Source organism: Colias croceus, chromosome 22 (assembly GCF_905220415.1).
Source record: "Colias croceus chromosome 22, ilColCroc2.1".
Classification (NCBI taxonomy): domain Eukaryota; kingdom Metazoa; phylum Arthropoda; class Insecta; order Lepidoptera; family Pieridae; genus Colias; species Colias croceus.
Genome location: NC_059558.1, coordinates 6884545 through 6912527, shown reverse-complemented (window position 1 = coordinate 6912527; position 27983 = coordinate 6884545). Strand labels below are relative to the sequence as shown.

Genomic DNA, 27983 nt, shown 5'->3' with positions numbered 1-27983 from the left:
ACCATACTATGAATGTTCTAGTCAAACTCTAATCAAGCCAGTCTATTCATTCCTAACTCTATGCCAAGGAAACAAAGGCAGGCGCTATTTCCCTTACAACACTCTACGATGTTGTTACGTGCACTGTGCTTGTGTGCGTGCGTATATGTGTGTGTGGCTGAAAGCGACGATGATACAGGTGAAATTGAGTTTCTTTATGTTGAATAAATTGTTTTTTATGTATGTTCGAATAATTATCATACACAAGAAGAAGGGTTTCTATTGATTATTAAATAGAAAAAATCTTTAATATAAATAAATTATACAGAAATTCCACCGTCTTGACTTAAGAAAATCGATAATCAATCGATAAAAAATGTGAAATGTTTATGTGAAAAATAATTACTCCTATAATATGGCAAATTCGTTTAAAATAGGTAGGTATACATTATGCTGTATCTGCCTTTTTAACTGCGTTAATTAGTAAAAAATATCATAAAAAATGCCTTAAGAAACCGGAATTGAATTTTTCATTCAAAAATATTTTTTTATTTTCATAGAGTTTTAAAATAATTCGATTCACTAAATTTTCCTGTTCTTTATAAATTAATTCTACGTTATTTACATAAAACTTCCAGCCATGTTAAAATAACTCGAGTATAAGTTTATTTCTCGTTTTCTAGACCATTGGTGTTTACGAGGAGATAAAACGATGACGTCACCAGTGCTCTCAAATCAGACTGTTTATGCTAAAAGCTAAAAAACACTCGTTTACAAACACCACAATCATAAATAATGAATTAATCTCGTTTATGATTTATAAATAGGAATTTGAATATTTTGGAGGATTATTCAACAATATCATAGACAAATTTTTATTTAAATATCAACTTTTGCATTGATTTTAGAATAATCGTTTGACTTGTAGTTTATTTTTACATTTCATTTCTAAATTATGGTAGTATTTTAAGTAAAAGTTAAAAAAAAAGAAGAAGAACATTATCGTAAGGCGGGAATATTGTAAAATTTTCCTACAGAGGTAAAGTTCAATGTTTTCAATAAAAAATAGGGTCATTGCGCCAGTTCGCGTCCACTTAGTGCAGTTGGAAAGTTTGAAGGAGAAAATAAAAATGTTCCAGGACAAATTTCAACGCAAAATTTATATAACGTGTTCATTACATAGTCTATTATAATATTTACTTTCAATTGTGTTGGAAATATCATGTGGTTTTTATTTATCTAGACAAATAACAGAATTAGGCGTTTTACCCAGTTCGCGTCCAAAAATTCCAGTTTGCGTCCACCCGTGGACCAGTTCGCGTCCACCAGCATAGAAAAAGAATTAAGAGTGTATTGGGTGATATTTTATCAGATAAATGCAAATAAAAATAAGATTTTAATAAATTATTTATTCACGAATATAGTTATTTAATAAAAACCGGCCAAATGCGAGTGGAACTCGCACAACGAGGGTTCCGTATTATCCTGTTTTTTTTTCATATGTTTTTACTGTTAATGATTATTTTTTCAATATCTCCCTTATTCGTGCTATAAGACGTTGCTTCGTACCAAACTTCAAGTGTCTGTGTTCACGTAAAGTACCCTGTAGGGTTTGATTCCCTTGCGAATGTCGAAATTTGCGAAAATTTGCAGCATAAACGGCTGTATCTTTTGAATTCTTTGGCTTATAAGTTTGATTTTTTCACTGCTTCAAGGGACCGTAGACTTGAGTATTCAATGTAAATTTCAGCTTTATACCTGAACGCGTTACTGAGAAAAAGGGTCTTGACAGAAAGACAGACCGGCAGACGGACATACAGACGGACGGATATCAAAGTGATCAAAGGATTCCGGTTTTTCCTTTTGAGGTTCGGAACCCTAAAATCAACATTATTATTAATATAATTCACTGTAAGGAAACTGGAAAAACTTATTTTATATTTATCTTCTGATCATTAAGTAATAGAACTAAAAATTAACAAAAAAGAACGTTACGTTATGTAAGTAAATAAATAATAATCAGTTCTATTAGGATTACCTACCTACCCTGTTTTTTAGTTTCTAATGAATTAAATTTCTTTTTTGTTTATATTATTTTCTTAACCACAGACTTATTGACTCTCATTCTCAAAGATACTAGTCTCATTCTACATTCTTAGAATACCTATTTTAAAATTAAAAAAAATAGCATAAAAATTTGCTAATTTGAATGAAAATTTAAATTATCAACTTGTGGTCTTAGTAAAAAATTTACAATCTATTATAAATTACATATTTTAACAAACAATTCATTGCTACGTAATGAAAAACAATGTGGACGCAATGTGTTCTATTGTTATGCACTATAGGTATAGTTTGCGCCCACCGTGGACGCAAAATGGAAGTTGTACAAATTCGGTGTAGTAATTCGCGTCCACCTTATTTTAGCTATAAATTGTAAAAGAAATAAGCTGATTTATAATCCATACTATTCCATGTTTTGTTAGCAAAGTAAAGAAACAGTTACATATTCAAAAATTCACATTTAAAAATAAGATACTTACCGTCAAACGCGACGCTGCGCACTATTTTTTTCTCAAAATCCCGCGCGTTTTAGCTCTCTCGATTAATAGCCAAAATTAAATATTTTTTTTAAATAGGATAGGAGGTGCGCAGGCATATTTTGAATATGTGTGCATGTCTCTTATACATTGAGGTATTATCGGAAATTTTTCTTATTACAATTTTACATAAAGTATACTTATTTTCGTGAATTTTCTAAAAGATATCCGCAAAATGGACGCGAATAGGCAGGTGGACGCGAACAGGCGCAATGACCCTAATGGCTGTTATTCAAGCCTGAAGGATTCATTAATTCGCAAATTTTCTTTTAAGAAATCTCCAGCATTACTGGGGAATAATGAGTAATAGATATTGATAGCGAATTGATGATTGTCTATCTAATCTTATATAATAGAGAAAACCTCAGATTCTAATGGAGTAATTTGAATGAAATTTCATACCCTAATGAAGTAGGATATTGCTGTGTCTGTTCTAACACAATAGGAAGCTTAATTATTGAACTTCAACGAATAATATTTTATAATATGCCAATGAAAATATGAACGAAAATGGGAGAAAAAACACACACTACCCACGTTTGTACGTAGTAAGTGTGTACTAATGTTATCTTTGTTGAGACAAGTATTTTACAAAAAATGTTGTGTGGTATTATGAAACCACGGTAAAAGTGAAACTTTTTTTCACACTATAGACATTTAACTAAAAATTATCGTATTTGTACGATAATTATCGTACGTATCGTGCGTCACGCGACATGCGCTACACAGACCAAAAAGTTTGAGACGATGTAATAAAAGTTTCACTTTAAAAACAAGCTAAATTAAACTTTTGCGAAAACTTATTTATATTCTGTTAATTTCCACTCAAATATCACAAAACATTAGACTCATTTACCTCACTATACTTATTTATTTACGTATTGGTAATCTCTGTTTATTCAAGTGCCATACATACCGTATACGTATATACGTATAACATATTATATATTTTGGGTTTTAATTCTCAGGTGAGCGGGATGATAGCGGCGAGTACAATGTAACAAAAACATACACACAGACAAGGGGTGAGTTGTCGAGATAATCGTATAAGCCGCTTATAACGAAATGAGCGGTGAAACTAGCAACCCTTAAGGTTTAGGTTGGATGTAAAAGAGCGTTTGTCGCGAGAATACATATTGTAGAAAGATTTGTTTGTATGGTGTGAACCAAAAAGTGCTGAAACGATTTGACTAAATTAGAACTATTCAGAGATGAAGTCTAAGATTTAATTCTGAAATGTTTAGCTTGCTTAAATCATATAAATTGACTTTTTGTTTATTTGATGAATAATTTTACCTTTACCGTTGTAATTATTTATATTTGATCCATACAACACCATGTTTGAATCTTATCTGGTATTAGTAGGCAAATAAAGACATTATAAACTAACACTATTTAATATCCAAGATTATATTTAGGTATTTGCTAAACTAAACAATAATACAAATTTAAACAGACGATCTTGAAGACAGCGAAGAGCACATAGGCGCGGCTGTAACGCAAGTCTACAAGCACCCTTACGCGGCGTCCCTGCTGAAAAACGACAGCTATGTTTGCAGCGCGGTTGTACTCAATACCTACTGGCTCTTGACGCTTTCTAAGTGCTTTGACTCGTGAGTAAATAGCCTAAGTTTGGATTTTACTTAAATAATAATTAATGTTATGTTATTAGACATGTTTTAAACATTGATTAAATTAGTCGATTGATCTAGACGTGAAATTAATTTTGTTTATTAAGAGTGTTTACGTAAACAAAAAATAACCTGCGGCATAAAATTTTATTGATATTTACCATTGAAAATAAGAAGGCCGAAGCGCGGAAAATAAGTTTATTTGTGTTGTATGTGCATTATTTTTCATGAAATAAATTATCTTCCTTCTAAAACTGTACTTAAATACAATCCTACAACAAAATGAGAGGTTCCGTCCACTCGTTTGTAAGACCCACCTGTAATTAGTACCGCACAAATTAAACTTTTCACCATTGAGTCACAGCCTGTTGCCACTTATGTTTATAATTCAGCTTTGTAATTATGAGGTTAACCGGGGAGATTTTGCTGATGGCAAGGAGTTTTAAGCTATTGCATAGCTTTTATACCGAATGTAAAAATTCCGTAACGAAAACACCTAACACCCCACCCTCCAACCGGCACAGCGATGCGATGCTATGCGTATATTGCACGCCTCTTATGCGAAGCGTTGAGGTGGGTACTACTGTCACTTCACGCAAAACATCTGATTTTTCAAACTTAAAATGTCTTTATGTATCATACATTGCACTTGTAAGATAATACATACACACACATATTAAGAAAAAAACACTATTTTTAACATTCATGATATTTTTGATGTCATTTTTGTTATTTAAACTAGTTAAAAAACAGTTTAAAAAAGTTCTGTCTTGGACGTCCGTGTGTCTGTATGTGCGGAGTATTTTCTTGTTAACACGATAGCGACCGAAATACTTTACTAATCGAGTCTTTTTTTTTCTCTTACGCTTGAGTATGCTCAGGAATAGAACCCTTTCATTTTTCAGGGTCTGATTCGATGTGGTTTAATTGTTATTAAGTAAATAAACAAAAAAATATCGACTTTTTTTTATATATTTATAGTGTACTCAAAATTCACCATTATAAACTCGATTCTTTATACTATAAGCCAAGGTTTAAAAAAATAAGTTGGTAGTCAGTCCCTTAAACCTGCGCAGTTTCACATCTAGGTGGGGCCACAAGAAAAATAGCTCAATTATTACGGTACCGCTTTCTTTACTTTTCCAACTGTTTTGAGACAGTACAAGAGCATTGGCACATGAGAACAAGTGTATCTACATACTTATATTATATATACAACTTTATAAATAATCAATTTTATTGTAAAGGATGAGATTATGAGGCGTGCACTTTTGGATTTTCCAATTTTTAATTATTAAATTGTACAAGTAAATACGGATTTTATGATATGGATTCGATACTAGGCATTTACTATGCATGATGCATCCCAATAAAAATCCTAACGAGGCAGTTTTCAGGTCAAGAGGAGATTTAAAAAAAATATACAAAAAAATACCTGAACGTAAAAGGTTCTTTCTTTCTTCTTTCTTGTTCCATTGATTCACGGGACAAAACAATGTTAAAAACATGTATTACTTCGTTCATAATTGGAAAATGTTTCAATTTTCTTTATTACAGTTTAGATTTAACGACCTATGTATAAAATAAAATATTTTATTCCCCAAGCTTTATTGTAATGCGATTTTGTAGTAAATAGCTTACAAATATTTATTACTAGAGGTCCGCCCCGGCTTCGCCCGTGGTACATATTTCGCAATAAAAGGTAGCCTATGTCTTTTCTCGGGTATCAAAATATCTCCATACCAAATTTCATGCAAATTGGTTCAGTAGTTTAGGCGTGATTGAGTAACAGACAGACAGACAGACAGAGTTACTTTCGCATTTATAATATTAGTATGGATATATTTTTAAATAAAAGTAAGTGACCGTTTGATCTTTTCAAAAGCTCTTATGACCTAAAGCCCTAAGTCAGGGTCGAGACCTCTTTAGCCCGGCTTATCGACGTTGCATAACATTAAATGTTTAAACTTTTAATTAAACGCTACTCAGTTAAAAAGCGGTGACTACGAAATTTTAATATTAATTTCCGAATCCTTCCTACAAGTAATATTATAAATGCGAAAGTTTGTGAGGTTGGATCACAGAACATATAAAGAGGTAATATGTTCTGTGGGTTGATTGTATGTGTATGTATGTTACTCTTTCACGCAAATACTACTGAACGTACAACTTTCACGTAATCGGTTACAATGAAATTTAGTACAGATAGAGGGTAACTTAGAATAAAACATAGGATAGGTTTTCTCCCGAAAGTCCCACGGAAATGGGAATGGGTTTTTCTTTGAAAACGCGGGCAAAGCCACAGGCGGAAAGCTATTATAATATACATATGTATAGCTTACCGCCCGCGGCTTCGCCCGCTTTCTCTAAAACGATTTGAGATTTAAACTATCCTATCTCTCAAGTTGGATCGAACTGCACATGATGTCCTCAATAGACTCCTAAACCACTTAACCGATTATAATAAAATTCGCACACCATGTCCAGTTCGATCCAACTTGAGAGATAGGATAGTTTTAAAATGTAGGTACCACGGGCGAAGCCGGGGCGAACCACTAGTATATTATATAAGATAAGATATTTTTATTTTAAAGAATGTCATTTCAATAATACACATAATTTTTTGTGTTTTATTTAATTCAATGAATTTGTGTTTTCTTTATACTTTATCGTTTACAGATTTCATTTAATGAAATCTGTTTTCTCCCTTTGTTTCTAAGATCAAAAGCTAATCGGTATATAATCTAACGAACAATGTTAAGGTCAAACAGATTTCCTAGAAGCCCTATTTTTTCAAAATATTTGTAAGTACTTCATTTTAGTAGTTTCTGTGAATTTGACTTCATTTCAGAAGTAATTCAGTGAATTACGTTGTTTATTATGTTTCTCTTGTTATTTGGTCTCAAAATAATAAATAAATTATAAGGAACGGCATGTATGATCTTTAAGTAAAATTATATAAAGTTAAAAGGTTACACAACACAACTTGTAGATAGCATTAACAAAATTACAATTCGATTCCCATTATAACCCGACCATTATAAGGAGACCCTCGTCACGACGTATTTTGAATGTACGGCATGTCATTGTCAAATGGTCGTATCCTTTGGCAAGGACCCACTTCATGCTTTTGCATATTTTACAATGAACGTTACTTTTCTGCTTTAATTCGATAAAAAGTTCCACTCTCATTTATGTATGGTCAGCAACCAAATGCGATTGTCATGTAATGCTTGTAAAATGTGAAAATTTAAAAATGTACTTTGATATTTTTGTGCTTTATATGCATTGGTATCCATTAAGATTTTAAAATATTTGTATTTTATTATTGTATTGCAACAAAATATAGGATTTTATTTTTGTTGACAAACGAATTCTGAAATATTTCAAACGAAAACCATAGAAGTTTATCTGTTATGATAATTTAAACCTTATTTTGTAAAGTTTTAGGTCATTATTTCATATTAAAAACCAAAGCTCAAAGGCATGTCCACCCAAATATTGCCTTCTGGCGACGCATTAAGGCTACTTATTTTACCTGTCTTCCTGTCTATATGTCCATCACAGGCTCGGATTCTTTGAGATCTATACAAAGGTTGCTAAGAAAAAATAAATAACATCAAACAAAGGCTTCAGTAAAAGGTTTTAGAGGCTTCGATGTTTTTTTTTACATCTTTGAAACTCGGACTCAAAGAAAAATGTTATAAGGCCTCTCATCTTGTTGTTTTGTTAAAATTTATAGAAATTCTTACAATACCGAGTAATATAATAACACTAGCTGCGCTTCGCGGTTTCACCTGCATGGCTCTGCTCCTGTTAGTCTTAGCGTAATGATATATAGCCTCTAGCCTTCCTCGATAAATGGGCTATCTAACATCGAAAGAATTTTTCAAATCGAAAATAGCGCGTCCAAACAAACAAACTCTTCAGCTTTATAATATTAGTATATACTAGCTTCCGCCCGCGACTCCGTCCGCACGGAAAAATTAAGAAAAAATAAGATTTTTTTTTTTTTCTACGTATTTTTCCGGGATAAAAAGTATCCTATTTTATGTCCAGGATAATAAGGTATAATTATACCAAGTTTCATCGAAATCGAACCGTTAGTTTTCACGTGATGCCTGAACATACAGACAGACAGACAGACAGACAGACAAAAATTTTTTTAATCACATATTTGGGCTTGGTATCGATCGAGTTACACCCCCTGCTATTTATTTTTTCAATATTTTCAATGTACAGAATTGACCCTTCTACAGATTTATTATATGTGTAGATATCAAAACAATGGTATTCCATTCCAGAGTCGTAATATCATCATATGTGAGCCACAAGTATTTGGGCAACTACACAATACGAACCGGCAGTAACTATAACAACAAGGGCGGGAATATATCTAAGGTATGTACTGTTTTATGCAAAAGCAAGTGTTAGAATATTTAAATTGAAATATATATCATATGAGAATTTTATACTTTGAAGAGAAAATTGTTACAGTTGTAGGTAGGTATATGTAATGCATATATAATGCGTTGTAAAGAGTCTTATTCTTAACCTGTACTATAGTTACATAGAAACGAACCAAAGCAAATAAAGCCTAAAAAAACACGGGTAGGAAAAAAGACTGTTATAACTTGTCTTTGCACATTTTGTTATGATTTTCAATAATTTAAGGTTTTTCATCATAATTGATGCTTCTTTTCCAGATAAAGATGCTGATAAACAACTTCGATTTCAAAGTGTCAGCTGTGAAAGTGACGTCACAGCTTGTGTTCGACGACAGGGTTGGCGCTGTCAACTTGCCAAGTGTGGATGATGATGAGGCCCTGGGATACCTAGCTTCTATAGTGGCATGGACACCATCGGGAGTAAGTGATCTTAAGCTATACATTATGGAGAGAGGAGATTTGATACGATCGTTTGAAAGGGATAAACGCAAAAAATATACGAACGTAGTACAATAAACATACGTACGTACAATAACAACGTACAATAAATATACGTACGAAGTTATAAATTCTATCAAAAGTAAAAAACTGTATTAGGTACTACTTAGTTAAAAAGGCTACTATTTTTTCAGCTCTCAGCATTTAATACTGTATGTATTAGCAATTAATTAATGCAAATTAAATTCCATCCTTCTCTATAATTATATGGTATGAAAGTGGTACCTATAGAACCTCATTCTAAATGTAAGAATGCCGTTCCGACAATTTTACCTTACATGAAGCAAATAAGGAAGATCAAAGTAATATTAGTCGCAAATCTACATATAAAATGGAACGTTCACAGTATTCTTAGTTCGCTAAGCATCATTTTCTAATGGCATGGTAGTAAATAACATATTTAGCAGAAATCAAAATGATTTTGGTAACTAAGTGGTAGAAAGATAAACAACAAAATTATAATGACTCCATTGACAATCACGGAAGACTGAGATGAAATGGAAGTACACAAAATGCCATCGAATTGAATAGAAGTTATCAACAGATGTTTCCTAAAAGCACAATACGAAACCTGGTAACGTCAGATGCCATTGATGGAGATGCCACTTTGAATAAGCCGATCTCGATCTGATATAGACGTTAATAAAACCCAGGATTCCAAACCTTTCTCGCCGTAAATCCCCTATTTTACAATGGTCATAAAATGTCCATATGAACGTCAAATACCAGAGGCGGGGGAATATAATGCGCAAGGAATCAAGGCTTTTATGATCTTGGTGTTATTTAAGGTTTTAAATATATTGATCTGTAAGTGTTCAAAAATGCATTATGTCTTTTTAGTCAAAGAAAAATGCATACATTTTCCGTTCGCGTGAGTTTTCCGAAATAAAACCTATTTATACTATGTCATAATATGTCAGGTCTCAAACAATATTTTCACGAAATTTCATCAAATCGGTTCAGTAGTTTAGGCGTGGAGATGAGACAGACTGACAAACGAGGTTTCTTTCACTTTTATAATATTAGTAGGAATGAAGCGAAAGATTAGTGACATAATTACATAATAACCTACCTACTGCAATATTTTCACAGAAGCTTACGAACGATATGAAATAGAAGCCACATGACATATTACTTAATTTAGCATCGTTATTGCATAGGTTTACATCATACATCATTTTAGGCAATTATTTTATCTCATTGGGGACTTGTCTGTCGCTGATTACAATTTTATGTTTACTTGTTTAATTAAAAGGCGAATTAATGTATAAATTGTTAGAATAACTTAAATCTGAAAATGCAATTTATTCTATTTTTGAATAAAAGATGTGATGACCATTTAATTGCCAAACTTTCAATCATATTTTTTGACTTATACGAGTTGGTTAATTCTTCATAATTTAATAATATTTTATGAAAAATTTTAAAAATAACACGAATAATTTATTTTAGCACATACGCGTAGTAAATGCGCCAGTTATAGACTCCGCAATCTGTCAGCCGACCACGAAGCTGCTACCAGGGCATTATATTTGTGTAGGAGGTGTGCAGGATCCTAACCGCCATTTTTGCCGGGTATGTACTACACATTTATATTAAAGATTAACCCATTGAGCCCCGAGCGGCCCGATCGGTCCACGACACGATTTTCTATTGTGTCTGTGATTCCGGGGCCCAGGTTCTTAATGATTGTTTGTTCAAGGATGGTGCAAGCTGACATTTTCCATTTCTGAACTTTGATTTTTATTTTTCCTACATTGTTATGTATTTAAATCAGTTTCATATAATAATGTTCTTAATTTATAAGTTATAAACAAAGCCAATAAATTATATATGTCCCTGTCTCCTGTCATAAAGTAAAATTATAAGTTTGACGTCCAAAATTTTCCTCGCAAATCTCCACTCATCGATACTTTCAAAATGAAAATTCAGTTCGCACAACACGAAAATATCCCAACCTCATAACCGACAGGTACGCGATAAAGCAAACAGTAAACACGCAAGAATTAATATCAATCAAAATCCATATGTAAGCGAAGCATTTTCGCTGCGTCAGGGAATATTCATACCCGCTGTATAAGCTAACAACTCCTAAAATTTAATATCTGTTATGTAAAGAGCACGTAATCCATGATATTTGCTCCTTGAAAATGCTTTAGCGTAATACGGTTTGATTTTATGATTTCACGTGTATTCCATTTATTGAACGTTCTGTGATTGGCATTATAAGTTAGATTTACTAAGTGATTTCATGTTCAATAAAATTGTAAAAATTTTACTTCCTGCTTACATTTTTTCTTATCCTTACTAAATTGATAAAATAGGGATTTAATAAGGTAGAAAATTTGCATAATGCGAAGAATTTTCAGCAATATTACAATTCACTATAATAAATGTCTAAGGATATGTTTTTGTTTCCTCGAGGAAAAAAAACCTATCCTTATTTTTTACTGTTATTTGTTAACGTCATTTCGCTACGAAAATAGTCGCCTAATGTCCCTATCGGGTCGTATAAAACATTAAAGCGATAATAAATCATTATAACAAAAGACAAAATGTGTAATGAAATATTTCCCATCCACAGAAGGACAACGGCGGCGCCGTAATACAGAACAACACTCTAATCGCTGTCTCCGCTTTCCTTCACACCTGCGCGCTGTATACAAAAACACACGCCTTCCCGAAAAGCGCTAGTTTCGCTAGATGGCTCGACAGCGTTATATGGGATGAAAACAATCGACCTACAACAACTACGAATGCTCCAACAACACAGACTACTGTTATAACAAATGTTACAGAGACGGTAGATAGAAGCCCATATTTTGGTGATCCTAGGAAGTTCATGTTAACACTACCCTATGATCCTGTGAATGTTCCTTTAGAACCAGCAGAAGATAACTCGGTGATACCAAGAATGAGTCTGTACGAATCTTACCTTCACAACTTGGCTATGGCCAGATCGTCGACACCGCAATCTTCAACATTGGTAGATGAAAAGAAGAAATGGTTTGAAAAGTTCGGCAAGACGCTGCTCATGAAACAGATGTATCCGAAGAGATATGAATATGATTATAATTAATGCATATAATTATATATATATATATATATATATATATATATATATATATATATAGATATCTCCATGGGCACTATGTTGATCAAACGTGCCATATAGTTAGTAATTATTTGATCCGTTTTCACTTGTTGATCCGGTTGGTATTTGTGGATCCATTGCCCCACCACCGTCCGTATGTGGATCCGAACGGAGCCACAAGTGTAACCATCAGTAATAATAATAATTACGTGCTTTTTATACAAATCCACCTTTTTTGCGTTTTAGCTCTTCTTGATCCGATTCAAATGAGCCAATCACAGCCCACCGAGCTCAGCCATTGGTCGCTTGCGGCCTTAGCCATTTGAAGTCTTAAAGACATATTTTATTTACACATAGTTGCCGTTCGCCTTCCATAATTTGTTCGGATCTTCGGGAGGGCAAGATAGCTAGCTCGTCTATTAGGATAGTGGCGATTTTATGTTGAGATTATAATATTTGTATTTATGTTTATGTAGCGCTTTGCGGATGAACATACACGTATTATAAAAGTATAATTGTTTTAAATTCATTATTTTAGTGTCGTCGTAGATTTTATTTGTAGAAGTTAAAAAAGAATAGTTAAAGATAGTTTGAATGATTTTATTTTGTAAAATTTGGAGTTGCGCTAATTTATTTTTGTAAGCACTCCCCCATACTTCTATTAAATACATTAGGTGCGGCTTTACTAACGTGTTGTAGATGGTGTGGCGTAATTTATGAGGAATGCAAGAAGTAATATTACGCAGAGATCTAAGAAGTGCTGATAATTTATTTTTTAGGTAGTCGATGTGATAATTCCATTTCAGAGAGCTGCCGATTCGCAAACCTAGGTATTTCTCGTGGGTTTTATGTTCTTATGTTCTAATACAACACCGTTAATTTTAAGTGGAGCGTGTGGTGGAATAAATTATTTTGTTATGAGCTTTGAATTTAATATAACATGTTTTAGATATATTTATTCTTAGTAGATTGCATTGAAACCATTTTTTTAATTTATTTAAATCATTTTGTGCTTGCGCTATCATGTCATGTATAGAGGGACCAAAATAAAACAGACAGGTGTCATCCGCATAAATCTTGTAAATTATTAATATAAATTTAAAAATTCAATGGGCCTAGAATCGTACCTTGTGGTATGCCACATGTAATTGGTAAGGGAATGCTATCGTGGTTATCTATTTTAACAATTTTTGATCAATTTTTTAAATATGATTTCAGCATATCTAGTGCTTTACAATAAATGTTAATGGATGCTAATTTCTTCATTAAAAGTTCGTGAGAAACGGTATCGAAGGCCTTTTGTAGGTTAGAGGTCCGCGCCGCAGTCCAAAAGCCCAGCGGCGGCGCGCCGGGTGCGGCACCCGGCGCGGCGCGGCGTCGCCGGCGTGGGCTAGTTATTTTTAAAGTTATTAGGGGGTGGGCGGGCAGTAGAAAAATCTCTCTTTAAGTTTAATAAAAAATTTATTTTTATTTTAATCAAGTAGCTTAACTATTTAGTGATGAACATGATAATTATAAACATTGCCAATAATTTTATTGGCAATGTTTTTTTTTTTTATGTCAGAGCAAGCAAAGGAGCAGGTGGGCCACCTGATGTTAAGTGGTCACCACCGTCCATAAACACTTGTAACACTATTAGTGTTACAGGTGCTTTGCCGGCCTTTTATGGACAAATAAGCTCTTTTCTTGAAGGCCCCAATGTCGTAGTTGTTCGGGAACACCGCAGGTGGCAAATCGTTCCATAGTTTCACCGTACGCGGAAGGAAGTTGCGGGTGAAGCGGACAGTGGTGGAGCGCCAACCATCCAGATGGTGCGGATGGAACTGGTTTTTACGGCGTGAGGTCCGGTGGTGGAACTGTGCGGCTGGTAAAAGGTGGAACAATTCCTCAGAGCACTCCCCATAGTAGATTCTGTACAGTATACAGAGAGACGCAACGTCTCTCCGCACTGACAGTGGATCGAGCCTATCGGAAAGCCTACGGTCATCGACAATTCGAGCTGCTCGACGTTGGATGCGGTCAAGAGGAAGGAGTTGATACTGTGAGGCTCCGGCCCAGAGATGAGAACAGTACCCCATATGCGGTCGCACCTGAGCCTTGTACAGCTGAAGTCGGGCCGGCTTGAAGTACTATCTCGATCTACTGAGCACACCAAGTTTTTTCGAGGCTAATTTAGCCTTCGCTTCCAAATGACTGCGGAATTGAACGTCACTCGAGATTTCAACTCCGAGGATTCCGATTTTTGGCGATATACTAAGGGGAGTACTCTTAAACCGAGGTTCAACGACAAATGGGGTATTTTTAGCGGTGAACGCGCAAACCTGTGACTTTAGGGGATTGAACTCGATTAAGTTCGCCCCAATCCGAGACTTCTTGGAGAGAAGACTCGACTTCAGGCACAAGTTTGTTTCGACTCTCATTGAGGCTTTCCTTTGAGGTGTTTGCACGGTTGGGATAAAAAGCATCCCCCCTACTGTCGTCTGCATAGCAATGTTACTGATTTGTAACAAATCATGTTTATAATTATCATGGATAAAAATAATTTTGTTAACTTTTGCAGGATTTAGACGCGATCTCTTCGCAGTTAAGACTAGCCCAGCTACAGAAAAAACCCTTTTACTTGGCGTGCTTGAAGCTGGGATAGATAGAAGCGATCGCGCTAATTCGGCAAGCCCAGGAAAAGCAACTTTTTTTTTTGTTCCCAGAACTTAAGAATGTTGCCCTTTACATCTCCTAAATCTTAAGGGTTAGCCGTAGCCAAATATCTCCAACACTCTTGAGCGACGTCGTCATCCCCATCAATAAATCTATTGGAGTGTTTTTGGCTAGCTTTTGGAGTAAAACATCTGGCATCGATATAGTAGACATTGTCTATTATCGTTGCCGTGTTGTAGACAACAACGCGTGCTGTATTCGCGCGCAAAATTTGAACTCGGCGCCAATTTTTCTGTGACCCGGCGGCGGCGGCGGCGCGCCGGGGTCTCTCGGCGGCGGCACGCCGGCGTGGCGCGGACCTCTATTGTAGGTCAATAAACACTCCCAAAACTATATTTTTTGCGTCAATGTTCTGTTTTATTTTAATAATTAGATCCATAGTCGCTGACAGAGTGTTACTTTTTGGCTTAAATCCGTATTGATGCACTGAAATAAAATTAAATGAGTCTAAATATTTTTCTAATCTCGTGTGTAAAATCTTCTCCAATATTTTTGACAATACTGGCAAAACCGAAATTGGCCTATAGTTACCAGGTTCAAATTTTGAGCCACTCTTATAGATAGGAGTTACCTTCGCTATTTTAAAACGTCCGGTCGTTAACGAGTCCGAAAAACGTCCTTGACTTATGGCTTGGTTAAAACAGTCGCTTAAAGGTATGATTTAATTTTTTTTTTGATGCATTTAATTGCTGTTGTAGTAATACCATCAAGACCTGTACTACAGTTTGAATTAAGGTTATTTATAATTATATATTTTTACTGGCTTCGGTAGGTCTGAACTTATTAGTGAGATAATTTTTAAAATTTCGTATTTGTATTTAGATATCCTCTCCTCTGAGTTATAAGATGTTGATTCTGGGAAACCAGCAAAAATTACATTTTTTTCGCGGCTCTTTCTGTCCCGTAGTTCCTTGATTAAGTGTTCATTTATATGAAGTTGATTTTTAGACGTAAAACCCGATGGATTGGCTGTCTGATTTATTGATTGAAGATTTAATTCCAGTGATTTTCTTTTACTCTCACCCTGGTTGATCTGGGATTCTAATTGAGAAATAGTACTGGTCAAAGATGCGAATATAAGTCGAAATGCAACGGCGTGATAATAGAATGAGACCAATTTTATAATAAATTTAGTGTATTAAAAAATGTGTTAAAAATGGGTTGACTGGGAAAATCCTGGACAGGATATTTTTTATTAATTATTAAAAAATCTTTTATTTTCATTTTTTATTAATTGCAGTTTCGAGATAATAAAACAATTTTGTAATAAAAAAGCGCTGACATATTTTTTTTTTCATCATCCTATCAAGTGAAAGTAACTGGTACCGACATACCTGTTTATATCTGCCAACCTAGCCGTTTGTCCCGGTAAATATTAGAAAACGACTATGACTGCACATTCTGTAGGTTTCATACTTTAAGTCTATTATATTTTTTTTTATTATGTTGATACTGCAATTAATTAAAAAAAATGTTTTTTTTTAAGCATACATATTTTTCAAGTAATGTACTAATACGGCTCAACTCCGACCGAATATCCTTCATATCATCTGCAATCTTGTTCTAGCGGTTGTTTCCGTTTTCTGTAAGTAATTTGAGTATCAGTTGGCGTAGAACTCGTAGAAAACGAACTTAGCTTCGATAGATAGGGATGCGATCCACCGGCAGTACCCACTGCACCACTGCTGGTTAAACGTGTTGGCGATCTGCGTACACTCATATTTACTCCGCAATGGATAATTTGTGCAGGAATATGAGTCGACATTTGTTTGACCTAAGTCTAACATTTTAATTATTTTTTCAGATTGATATTAGAATAGGGCAAAGGCGAACGCTACACGTCAATAAATATTATGATAATTATCTTGATATTTACTGATGATTCAAGAGGTAGGTTGTTATTTGTAGGATGCGTACTACTTGAGAATTATCACCGTCACTGTATGACGAAAAGTCCGTCCAAATATCTATCTTTTTAGGGTTCCGTATTTTTAGTTTCACAACGTTTTCTATAAGTTTCAATTGAATTACGGTGGACTTCTTCCACTTCCATAAAACTCAGGAGATTTTTGCTAGCCCTAATTTCATATCTCCATGTCAATGTCATGCAAGTGCATATAAATGGAACAGATCAACATACGACTTATGATTTGGTATATAAAACGGAGTCAAGAAGTGTTTGAGCATTTCAAAATTTGAACCGTTACGAAGTCGAGTTCGTCTAGTCTAGGCGGATTTAGCAATGTATGGAACATTATACCTAACTATAATATGTTTGTGTACGGAGCCAACAAATACTGTAGTGTTTACGAAAAATTAATCTACGTTACTTAATATACAGTTTCGTTTTGTCGGATCAAATAAAGCTGTAATTTTGATAATATAAATGGATCTGATCAACATACGACTTTGGATTTGATATATAAAACGGAGCCAACAAGTGTTTATGGGTTTCTGAATTTCGGCCGTTACGGAGTCGATTCAGTTCGAGATCTTAGCAATAAAAATGTTGAGTATATCAATTTCTCCATGAATACGTTTGGCAACGTCGCTCAAATATTTGCGCCGTTGCCACTCCGGGCAAGATCTATGCAACCGGAGTCGAGTAATATGGGGGAAAAGGTGGAGTCAGGAATGCACGGCAGTCGGGCTGGATCAACTTAGTGCCCAAGTTGGTATTTATATATATATATATATATATATATATATATAATTATCACAACTAATTTTAATGTTCACCATCAAGTTAAATTCTCTACAGATTTTTCAGATAATATCAATAATATATTATGCATAAATTGTCTTTATTTTTACTCTATAACATCTATCCTTTTCAGTATTTAAATGATATTACCGCCTACTGCATGTTGTACATTGTACAATGTACATTGTCAATATATAGGTCAATATTACTCATTTTCTATCCGTTAGTAAAATCCATCCATGCCACTATATGGATATTTAATGCATTAGTGAGACAATCTTCATTTAGAACAAACTAGCTTGTTTTTATGATTTATTCTGCTATTCTGGGCGGTGGCAAATCCAACAAATCCAAAACCATGAAAATTGGTTAAGCAGATCTCGAGTTATAAGTGTTGGAACATACAGACTTTCTTTTATATATATAGATGAACAATGAAGACAACAAACAGGGATACAGGGATACCGGAGTTTACAGGAAGCCTCACCAAACTTTGTAACTACAAGTAAAGTCCTAACCTAACGCTTGTTTTTAATTAATTTCCTTGCACCCTTTGTTTACGAATATAAATTACAAATAGATTCAACTCATCAACCACATTCATCTGTTTACTTGGAATTACGCTGAGTCATAACACAATTTACATTGTGTTTCTTGTTAAATCTGTAGCTGCTGACAATTTGTTTTCTTTCTTGCTTTTATTTGAATTTTTATATACTACAGATAATAAAACAACACCTGTATTTCATAGGGCATAGACCTAAGTGATTATTAAAATAGTAGGATGTAATTTTATTTAACGGTTAAGGCCTACTTGTGAAGATATCCGTAAGATTTTATATTATAAATACCTCTATAAAAGTCTGCAGAATTAAAACAAAAACCTCTAATTTCTATTTTCTATATGCCCACATACCACACCTAAAATCGTAATGCCGTACTTAAAAATCTCACCACCTTTTTTGACTTAATTGTTATTATTATTCTACTAAATGAAACTATATACTTCTACGAACTTCATACTCAAATCGAAAATAAAAAAATCGAACTTATAATGGTGAAGATAGCCAATTTGAGACCACGTCTAGTATTATGCTGTTGTAGCTGAAATTTCGATACAATAATCCACCGAGGTGAAATGTGTTGGACATTTCAGAATTTAGTTTTCGAGCCACGTGTCGGATATAACATTAATATTAATTCTATAATCTGACCTTAATCTAATTTGTGTGGAAACTACTGAAAATAATCGTTTTCTCGTCCAATGTGCTGTTTTATATGCGTTACATGCTACTATTTGGTTACTAAGAATGAATCAAATGGAACCCGGTAATTGATTTACCACGCGAGAAGCCGGGACGGACCGCTAGAACAACATATATTTGAGGTATGATATGTCTAAATACTTAAACTAAGATAAAACCACAAAACTTATTTCTCAGTTCTACAGACATCAAGCACACAAGGCTATCAAATGTCTTGAGGGTTGATGTTTCGCGTTTCAACAAAGTACATGAATAGATAATTGCGCCCTCATTTAACTTGTCAAGCGGTTTTTAATTTGTTTCAGTCTGAGTGCTGTGGGAATTTCATACTTGACATTGTCCAACTTCTTGAAATTTATTTTTGTCTTGAATAATAGATATTTTTAACTTTCTCCGTAAATTTGTTAACGTGAAATATATTATGTCTGTAATTTTATTATATTTTTGTGTGCAGGTGCAGTGGTGTCCTTCTGAGAGAGAACTAATATAGGACCAATAGTCCTATGGGTTCTCTCTTTATTTACCTTTAATAATTATACCAAAGCAGGGTAGATTTGAATCTAAACATAAAAAGTAAAATCCGCTCTGCTTCAAGAAACTCGTCTGTTGCATCATTGCCGTAAATTATTATCTAGTAAATTGATTACTTCAAATGAATAGGGAAATACACAATCAGTATTAACTTTATCCATACATCTATTATCACCTAAATATATTCCCAAACTCAATACCTGTAAATAATGTCGTGTCACTCAAACATCGTATCGGATACGTTCCGTGTGAACGGGCTAACAAGGCTACGATTAGTCGTACAAAAGGTTACAATCAGTATTCACTTTGATACAGAATCTGTATGCTGAAGTATTGTATAAAGGGCAGTTTAATTTAACTATGGTTTAATTACAAACGGCTCTCTGACTGTCCAATACTGGTATTCACTATAGTCAAGCCAATTTAATAGGCAACATTTGACGTCTATCAATTTTATCTTCGAAGAGAGGTAACCTGCTTAAAAACATCGATTAAAGTGAATTAATCGATACGGATTTGAAACATTTGTCAATCGAATTTATTAATTTATGATGATTTTTATTCACAAGTAATCAAGGAATTCCACGTATCTCGATGACTTTGTTATTGTGTCATCGAGATACGTGAAATTCCATCAACATAAGTCCCGTAAAAGATAAGTAATAACTTTATTACTTATATTATACTATTATTTTTAGTCATTAATTATGGTAAACTAATGTTTTAAGTGGTTTATTTCATATTTGATACACTTTTAGATAGTAACGTTAATTTGATGATATGTTAGTTATTTTTTAAATGTGTCTGGTAAGATGTAAGAACCATGAGAACTGTCCGGCTCTTGAGGTAACATCTTTTTATACGTCCCCAAGTAACATATATAAAATTTAGCTTTTAAAGTATAATGAAAGTTAGGTACAATTTTATACACCTTTACTACCTGTTTCCTGCCGAAGTAACCACAACCCAGACTTGATAATCGCTAGTCGTTCTTATCTGTATCGGAGACATATACAGAGAAACTTTCAACTTTCCTAAAGAAAGAAAAGTCTGGCCGTCATGGGCTCTTGATCTATAAGAGATAGGTAGATAATAAAATTCATTCATATTTTATATTGCGATAAAAATTGTTTTGTAATTTCCGTTTAACTTCACATGACGCATAATAATCGATGTTATTTCACAAAATACCGAAATGTCTACACATTATACAAACCAATGAAATAAACATTGTTAAGCCTTAACCCAATTCCGAGCCGTTGTTACGAACTACAAATGTTAAACATGATTAATTTTATTCGTTACTAGCGGTCCGCCCCGGCTTCGCCCGTGGTACATATTTACGTTTTCTCTTCATAAGAACCATCCTCGTACTTCAAGGAATAAAATAAAAAAAGAATTCTCGAAATCGTTATTCGTTATTTGTATTGAAAATCGAGATTTTTGTAATCGATATTAATGTTCCATATTTTATTCATGGATTTAATTTCTATAAAATGTATACTTAATAATATAAAGCTGAAGAGATTGTTTGTTTGAACTCGCTTATCTCAGGAACTAACTGGTCCGATTTGAAAAATTATTTCGGTGTTAGATAGCCCTTTTATCGAGGAAGGCTAAAGGCTATAATCATCACGCTAAGACCAACAGGAGCGGAGCCACGCGGGTGGGGCGCTGCTAGCTAAAGATAATTAAATAAAAATATAAAATTAATAAGCCATGCAGCATGTGTTAACCTTATAAATATTAACATTTATACTAGTAACATTGAGAGTTAATATTGAAATTTTAATAGAATACTAAAGAATATTATTCTTGTTGTTTTATATCTATTTATCAATTACCTGAAATAGTCCTAAAATAACAGGCCAGTTTAAAATTTAAGAAGCAAGCTAAATCTAACACAAATATTAGAAAATTGCTCATATATATTAATAGTTTGGAACATTTGTACAGAGGCCTACACAAACATTACCTCTAGGGAGTGTCGAAGTTATTAAGCTAAATTGAGAGTTACATGAACTGGAAGGTATATTCACTCGTAATCGACCTATGAATTATTTATGACCTTACAACATTCACCATGTACATTCTAATAGATTGTAGATGGAAACTTGATTGATAGACCGTACAATCGTTTAGCTTGTCAATGTAATAATTGAAATGTAAAATGCTGTAAAATGCATCATTTGATCAAATATATTGATTGCATGTAATTTTGTAAAATAGAATTTGATAGCTTTCCGAAGTGAATAGAGTAGAAATGATATTGTTGCTCTATAAAAAAGAGCACACGTGCCAGAAGTGAAACTTCTTTGGCAATATTAAAAGATACCAAAATCGTTATTGACGTCGCGGTACGTGACGGTATTGCCATAATGTTACCTGAAATTTTACTCTAAACGCGCCTAAAGAAGTATCACTTCAAAAATTTCATCCTTATTACATAGAAGCTATAACAATAATTTCGCGATGTTGATCTTTTACTGAGACCACGACGCGTTATTAGCTTTTTTTTACTCAATAAAAGTTTTCAGTCTCTGAGCGCAACATATTATATTATCTGTTACAATATCTAACAAATAATAAATATACATACAGAATACAAATACATCCATAAACTAAATCATCGCCATGTAAATGCATGAGATATAAACTTGAAATATGATTTTCCATATTGTTAACAAGATTTCGTCTACACAAATATCTATCGTAAATATATTCGGAACGAAACACGTTCCAAAACCTCAGCTTGTATAGACACTTCACGAGAAAGAGATTTTATGGAAATACAAGCTATTGACGATGACTTTGCTTGCTATATTTGTTAAATACTTTTGTAAAAATATTGTTGATGATTTATCTACTTTTATTCAGCTGTCGTCTACCAAATACCTATATAACTTGATGACATACCTATGTTTAATCGTTTTTGCATTTAAACTTTAAGCTTTATCTTGACTATATAATACGTATAATCGATTTTTAAACTTGTATGTGAATATTATCTATATTTGAAAAAACCAAAGTTCAGTCGTGAAATGCGGGTAGTAAATGTGAAATGTCAATAGTTAGTTTTCGTTTTGTTTGGATGTGCCAGTTTTCCCATAGGCCATAACGTTTTCCTTGCCAATTTGAACAGTTGTGATGCGGAAAATGTGATTAATAGAAAAGTATATTGAAATGTCTTACGTTCATCCTTCATTCCTATATCTTGGTTATTGCAAGAATCAATAGCAGCATATATTTATCTTCACCAAAAATCTATTAAATGTCCACGTTCTCTCGAACCACGACTTTTTGATTAAGATCAAAAGTTTAACAACTGAGCTAAAAACCCAACATGGCATTCGTAAAAGTTGAAAATTTATGGCTCTCTTAACGGCGCGCCTGTGTTCACATATGTTATAAACTTTGGATGGAGTCAAGATAAATGATACTTATATTTTCTTTAACATAGCTTATGCTTATAATACTGAATGTGAAAGTTGCATGAATGGAAATAGAGCTCAATGTGTAGGTACAGGTAGGTAATATTGATGAATTCTGTTTGGATGCAAAAATAAATGTTCCCATAAAAATATAAACATGTACTTTATTTACGGAAACAAGAGCTAGTGTACGAGCACACGTGTCAGAAGTTAAACTTCTTTGGCAAGATGCAAAGATACTAAAATCGTCGCCTTACTCCATGATGTGACAGTATTGCCATGAGTCGATCTTGAAATTTTACTCTCAACGCGCCTAAAGAAGTTCACTTCAAATATATTTTTTAAAATTATGTGTTTATTATGCAAAACATGACTGAAAATTTTTTCACATACACATACATAGATGTCTATCCATTATAACCGGCAAAGCATCGGGAGCACTACCAGGGTTACAGGTGTTTATAGGAGGTGGTTACCACTTAACATCCAGTGCCCTAACTTACTCTGTTAAAAAGGGCATAACAAAATTATATTTTGTATTTTTCTCCCAGTGCTCAGTCCTGATTACCTTTCAGTTCACGTTCACCAATTTTCCAAAGAGGATGCCATATATTTTCGCAGAATAAAAATGTCAATCAAAATTAACCTGCTGAATAAACCTAAAGAAGACAGATCTAACCCACATCACAGTTAAGTCGAAGAATGCATGGTCATATTATTATATATTATTTTCTTCGTCTATTTTATTGGTTTATTCGAAAGGTAAAATAATTCGCTTTATTTTTATGTTATGGCTTGATAATTTCCATTTTTTGTATGCATAATATCTACTCGTAAGTACTTTAGTTCCTCTATAAATTGCACATTACCTACACATAAATAAATTGGATAATATCACTGGTACAACAAATTACTGAAATTATTTGGATAAAGCTCGATAAGAAGATATATCAATGTACCTATTAAATAAAACAAGCCATACTTTATATCTTGTTACCACGTGGAAACCAAACAGCGTTGGGGTTCAAGTAAGTAGTCCGTTATTCAACCAAGATAGTTAAAAGCGAAAAACTTACACCGTTCAAAGAATTTCTATGTAAATACAAAAGTTCACAATATACTAACTAGTGAATAACTTGGCTGTAGTTTCTAACAAACTCAAACTTCCAGTACACTGTACATCGTTTACAGTATACTTGTTAGCTGGTTTTTGTTGTGCTGGTTACTAAACTACATTGTTATAGATCCAGTTTAACTTGAGCCCTGCCACATTTTGTTTCAATGAAAATGGATTTTGTATTGTATGCTAAGGGGTGACAGTTCAAAATCGTGGGTTGTAGTTTGTCTTCGCTTTGTGTTAGTTATAGATTTTGTAATTAAGCTTTTTGTATCGCAAAACGGTTAAACGATGCATCATCTAATGGTAATTATCTATATTACATATACATATATACTTTAGTAGTAGTTATTATTAAGGTATCCACTATCCACGCATCATCATGATATATTATAATACATGGTTGTTTTCATACTGCAATGCTTTCCACGTTTGCAAAGTTTCATAGCAATATATGCAGTGGAACGCAGATGAGAATTAAAGTCCAATTTCGGGTTGCCAGAAGCTACGTATTGTCCAACTTTTTGCTTTTACAAAACGGCAGTTACATCACGATATTTCCTGGTTGGAACAATATATCACAATTCACAATGCTTTGCGGTTGTGCCAAATAAATTTTGTTCAGTTCTCACTATTTGTTAAGCAGTTTAGTTTATGGTTAAATAATTATAGAACTAACACATCTTATTTCACGTTCCCATATAATATGTTTAAAGGAGTTTGCTCCGTTAAAAGCGGATAATTTAGCAAAACGCCAATATCCGCTGTGTCCCGCTGGCTTCAAAGCACATTCAATTTCCTATCATTTGTCAATATATGCTCTTCACTGGGTCTTATAAGTTTTGGTGTTTTCATAATACTTTTTTCTCGATTAGAAAGAAGTTAGAAAGAAAAATACTACCTACTCTTTTAATGATGCAGTTTCTTTTCCAGGTGACATAAGCACTATTTTTTCTCATGCTAATTACAGTGTTCCAATTTAATTTATTCGCTTAGGTATATGAATATACGCACTACTAGTATGTGATAATTTGTATTGTGTTGTGAATAAAAACTTGATTTTATTAAGTCGAAAAACCGTAGGAACATTTTCTTGCTGTTCAAAAAGTTGCGTAAGGAGGGAATGTCTAGAATTATATCAAAGAAAATGTCACATTAAAAAAACACAGGCTCTTTACACATTAACCGCACCCGGAATATGGCGACGAGCAACTAAGGGCTTGAACACATAATATACATTTACCTACCTACATATAGGACCGTGTGAAAAATATTCCAAACATTTCGGTTAGACATCAGCATCTCCGCCAAAGTAACAGCTAAACTTCAGTAAGTTATTTATTTTAAATCCATCCGTTACCTTATCTTAACCAGCATTAACAATAAGACTTTAACACGACTCATAGATAATAATTTAATTCTCTAATAATAACACATTTTTTTTTATTACTGGTATTGTACAATAAAGTGTATAAATAAATAAAATAAAATAAATAAATAAATAAACACCTGCTAATTTTTTTTTACATATTTTCATTGTACAGACACCACTTTTCTAGTATTTTATTATATGTATTGATGAGCTCCGGCCCTTACAAGATTCGGATTCTTTCCTCCTCGTACGCGTCGCTTATTGAAATCGTATGTAAATTCGTGTTTAGTTTGATTAAAATGCTAATGTAGATGACATATCTTAAGGAAATGAACGTATGGATGTAAGGACTTGAATCTGCAATATATTGAAGATGACGGATGGAGTCATTTCCTTATTTCAGTAATTTTGATCATGTATTTTATGAATTTAAGAGTTATTGAGCATGGCATATATTGAGAGAATTGTGTCTGTATTAGTTTTTACTACCTTTATGAAAACATTTTCTTAATGTACGCGGATATACACAGTACTATGAAAATATACACGTTAATTTATAATTTGTATTGTTACCTCTTGATGGCAGTTCCATTTTTAAAGCCGCAATTCACTTGTTCCACTAATGATTTTAACGGATTTTACACGATTTATTCATTACTAGCTTTCCGCCTGCGGATTCGCCCGCGTTTTCAAAGAAAAACCCGCATAGTTCCCGTTCCCGTGGGATTTCCGGGATAAAACTATGTTACTCGTGGATAATGTAGCTTTAGAATGGTGAAAGAATTTTTAAAATCGGTCCATTAGTTTATGAGCCTATTCATTACAATCAATCAAACAAAGTTTTCCTCTTTATAATATTAGTGTAGATTTATTTTCCCGACATTGCGGCGAAACGTTTCGCACACTTTGCAGCGAGCGTGGTGGCACACCCCGGACACTCCATACAAAATTATCGTTTTGACAGTCACACTGTAGATACTGCAAATGTGTGTGTTAACGCTTTATGGTTGGCACATTTGTGACTAGCTTAAAAAAAATTCGCGTTTTTCTGATGAAATACATCCGTAAACAGCACAATATCTAACCATTTTCTACGAAAAACGATAATCACAAATCCAAAATAATAAAATTACTTTAAAGTCAATTTGATTAATGTTGTCAATCTTCGTTGCGTATCGTCCAGTATCGTCCTTGCAGAAAAATGCGGACCATTTTTAGGCTGATCGTGCGGGGTGAGGTAGGTGTTTAATTTTGGTGGGAGGCGGAGAGTGTCCGTTCTGCAGAGTTTAGCTACTATTATGTATTCTGTGATGGTGGGACTATAAGATGTTTAACGTCTTGACGCGGGTCATTCAAAAATTAATATTTGTGAACTACCTCCACCTATGTATATGTATGTATAAAACTACTATCGGCTTTGTTACATCATCTTAAGTTGAGAATAACAGTGAAATAGGTAAATGCATTGAGTGTTTCTTTAAAAAAACTGCACTACGCGTAATTACGTTGGAAATTTCGTGAGACAGAAACATTTATGTTATGTAAAATACTTGCAAAATACATAGTCTATGATACAAGTTTATTACGGTACCTAAAGTTAACTAATATTTCTCGTCTAATGGTATGCGATAGTGCATCTAAGAAAAGGCAATTTGAAGTGTTGCCAACACTTATCTCGGGTCGTTTATACACTTCACACTTAATATTCAAATATCATTTTATACAAGCGATGCTCTGAATATGTATGTAAATAAAACAATTTATTAGAAAAACAAAAATGAACACTGGGATGAGGAAAACAAGTATTTATAGAAGAAATATGATTAATGTATTTCTACATTAATCATATTTCTTCTAGAAATTAATATGTAAATTTTTGAAATATCTGTAAATTGTTATTTTCCCATTCTACGGTACCAGGCTGTCATGAAACCGTAAGAGGCTTACGAGAAACCGTCTTCGAAACAAGAAAATCTTTCCAGGCCGCTCCACAACATTTCGGCTTGCCATAAAATCTTTTCTTATAAAAGGTATTATTTGTACATTCGTTTGCACTTTGGGAAAGGTTTTGAAATAAAGAACATAATTTATGTCACTGTTTAAAATTGGTCTTCCCTCTTGTTCACAGCTTAAAGTCGTTAAGTTGGTTCGTAATTTAATTATTTATCAATGTCATAATATGACATATTTGTTTCTGTCATTATTTCCGTACAGTGCCACAAACTTAACTGACCCGGTGAAAAAAACTGGAAATACGTGTCGCCAGTAGTAAAATCGACATCAGTGACACCGTCACCGGGTCAGTTAAGTTTGTGGCACTATAAATATTCTATTTGTGATTCTATTTATGACAATATCAAGAAGACAATATTCAGGTTTTGTTTTTAATTATTACAATTTCTGAAATAGAATTTTATTTGAATAGAAGAAAAATAATTTAGAAGTTTTTCAGACACTAGGCGGACATGAAATCCAAAGAGCTCAAGCGTATTTCACAAACTAACTTGTTTAAGATTCTGTCACGTTCCAGCTCGTAAAAAAGCCTGCACTTTATTGCCGGACTATTTTTATTTTCTAAGAGCTCTCTAGAAGGTATGC

General features: G+C 33.5%; 2 protein-coding genes across 2 annotated transcripts in view; one reads left to right on the top strand and one right to left on the bottom strand.

The window, feature by feature from the left end:
• The window catches only part of LOC123701627 (inactive dipeptidyl peptidase 10), a 129588-nt gene that overhangs the window by 70845 nt on the left and 30760 nt on the right, over nt 1-27983 (bottom strand). The gene's annotated exons all lie outside the window — the stretch shown is intronic.
• LOC123701628 (trypsin-6-like) lies at nt 78-12262 on the top strand. Its single transcript, XM_045649113.1, has 7 exons — nt 78-178; nt 3548-3604; nt 4036-4194; nt 8517-8611; nt 8917-9078; nt 10609-10731; nt 11741-12262. The coding sequence occupies exons 1-7, from the start codon at nt 109-111 to the stop codon at nt 12233-12235; spliced, it is 1161 nt and encodes a 386-aa protein (XP_045505069.1). The 5' UTR covers nt 78-108; the 3' UTR covers nt 12236-12262.

Bases quoted from the DNA above. Each gene is read 5' to 3' on its own strand.
- LOC123701628 (XM_045649113.1), top strand. From the start codon at position 109: ATGTTGTTACGTGCACTGTGCTTGTGTGCGTGCGTATATGTGTGTGTG. The intron at 8,612-8,916 runs GTATGTACTGTT...CTTCTTTTCCAG, and splicing joins AGGGCGGGAATATATCTAAG to ATAAAGATGCTGATAAACAA. The intron at 10,732-11,740 runs GTATGTACTACA...TCCCATCCACAG, and splicing joins CTAACCGCCATTTTTGCCGG to AAGGACAACGGCGGCGCCGT.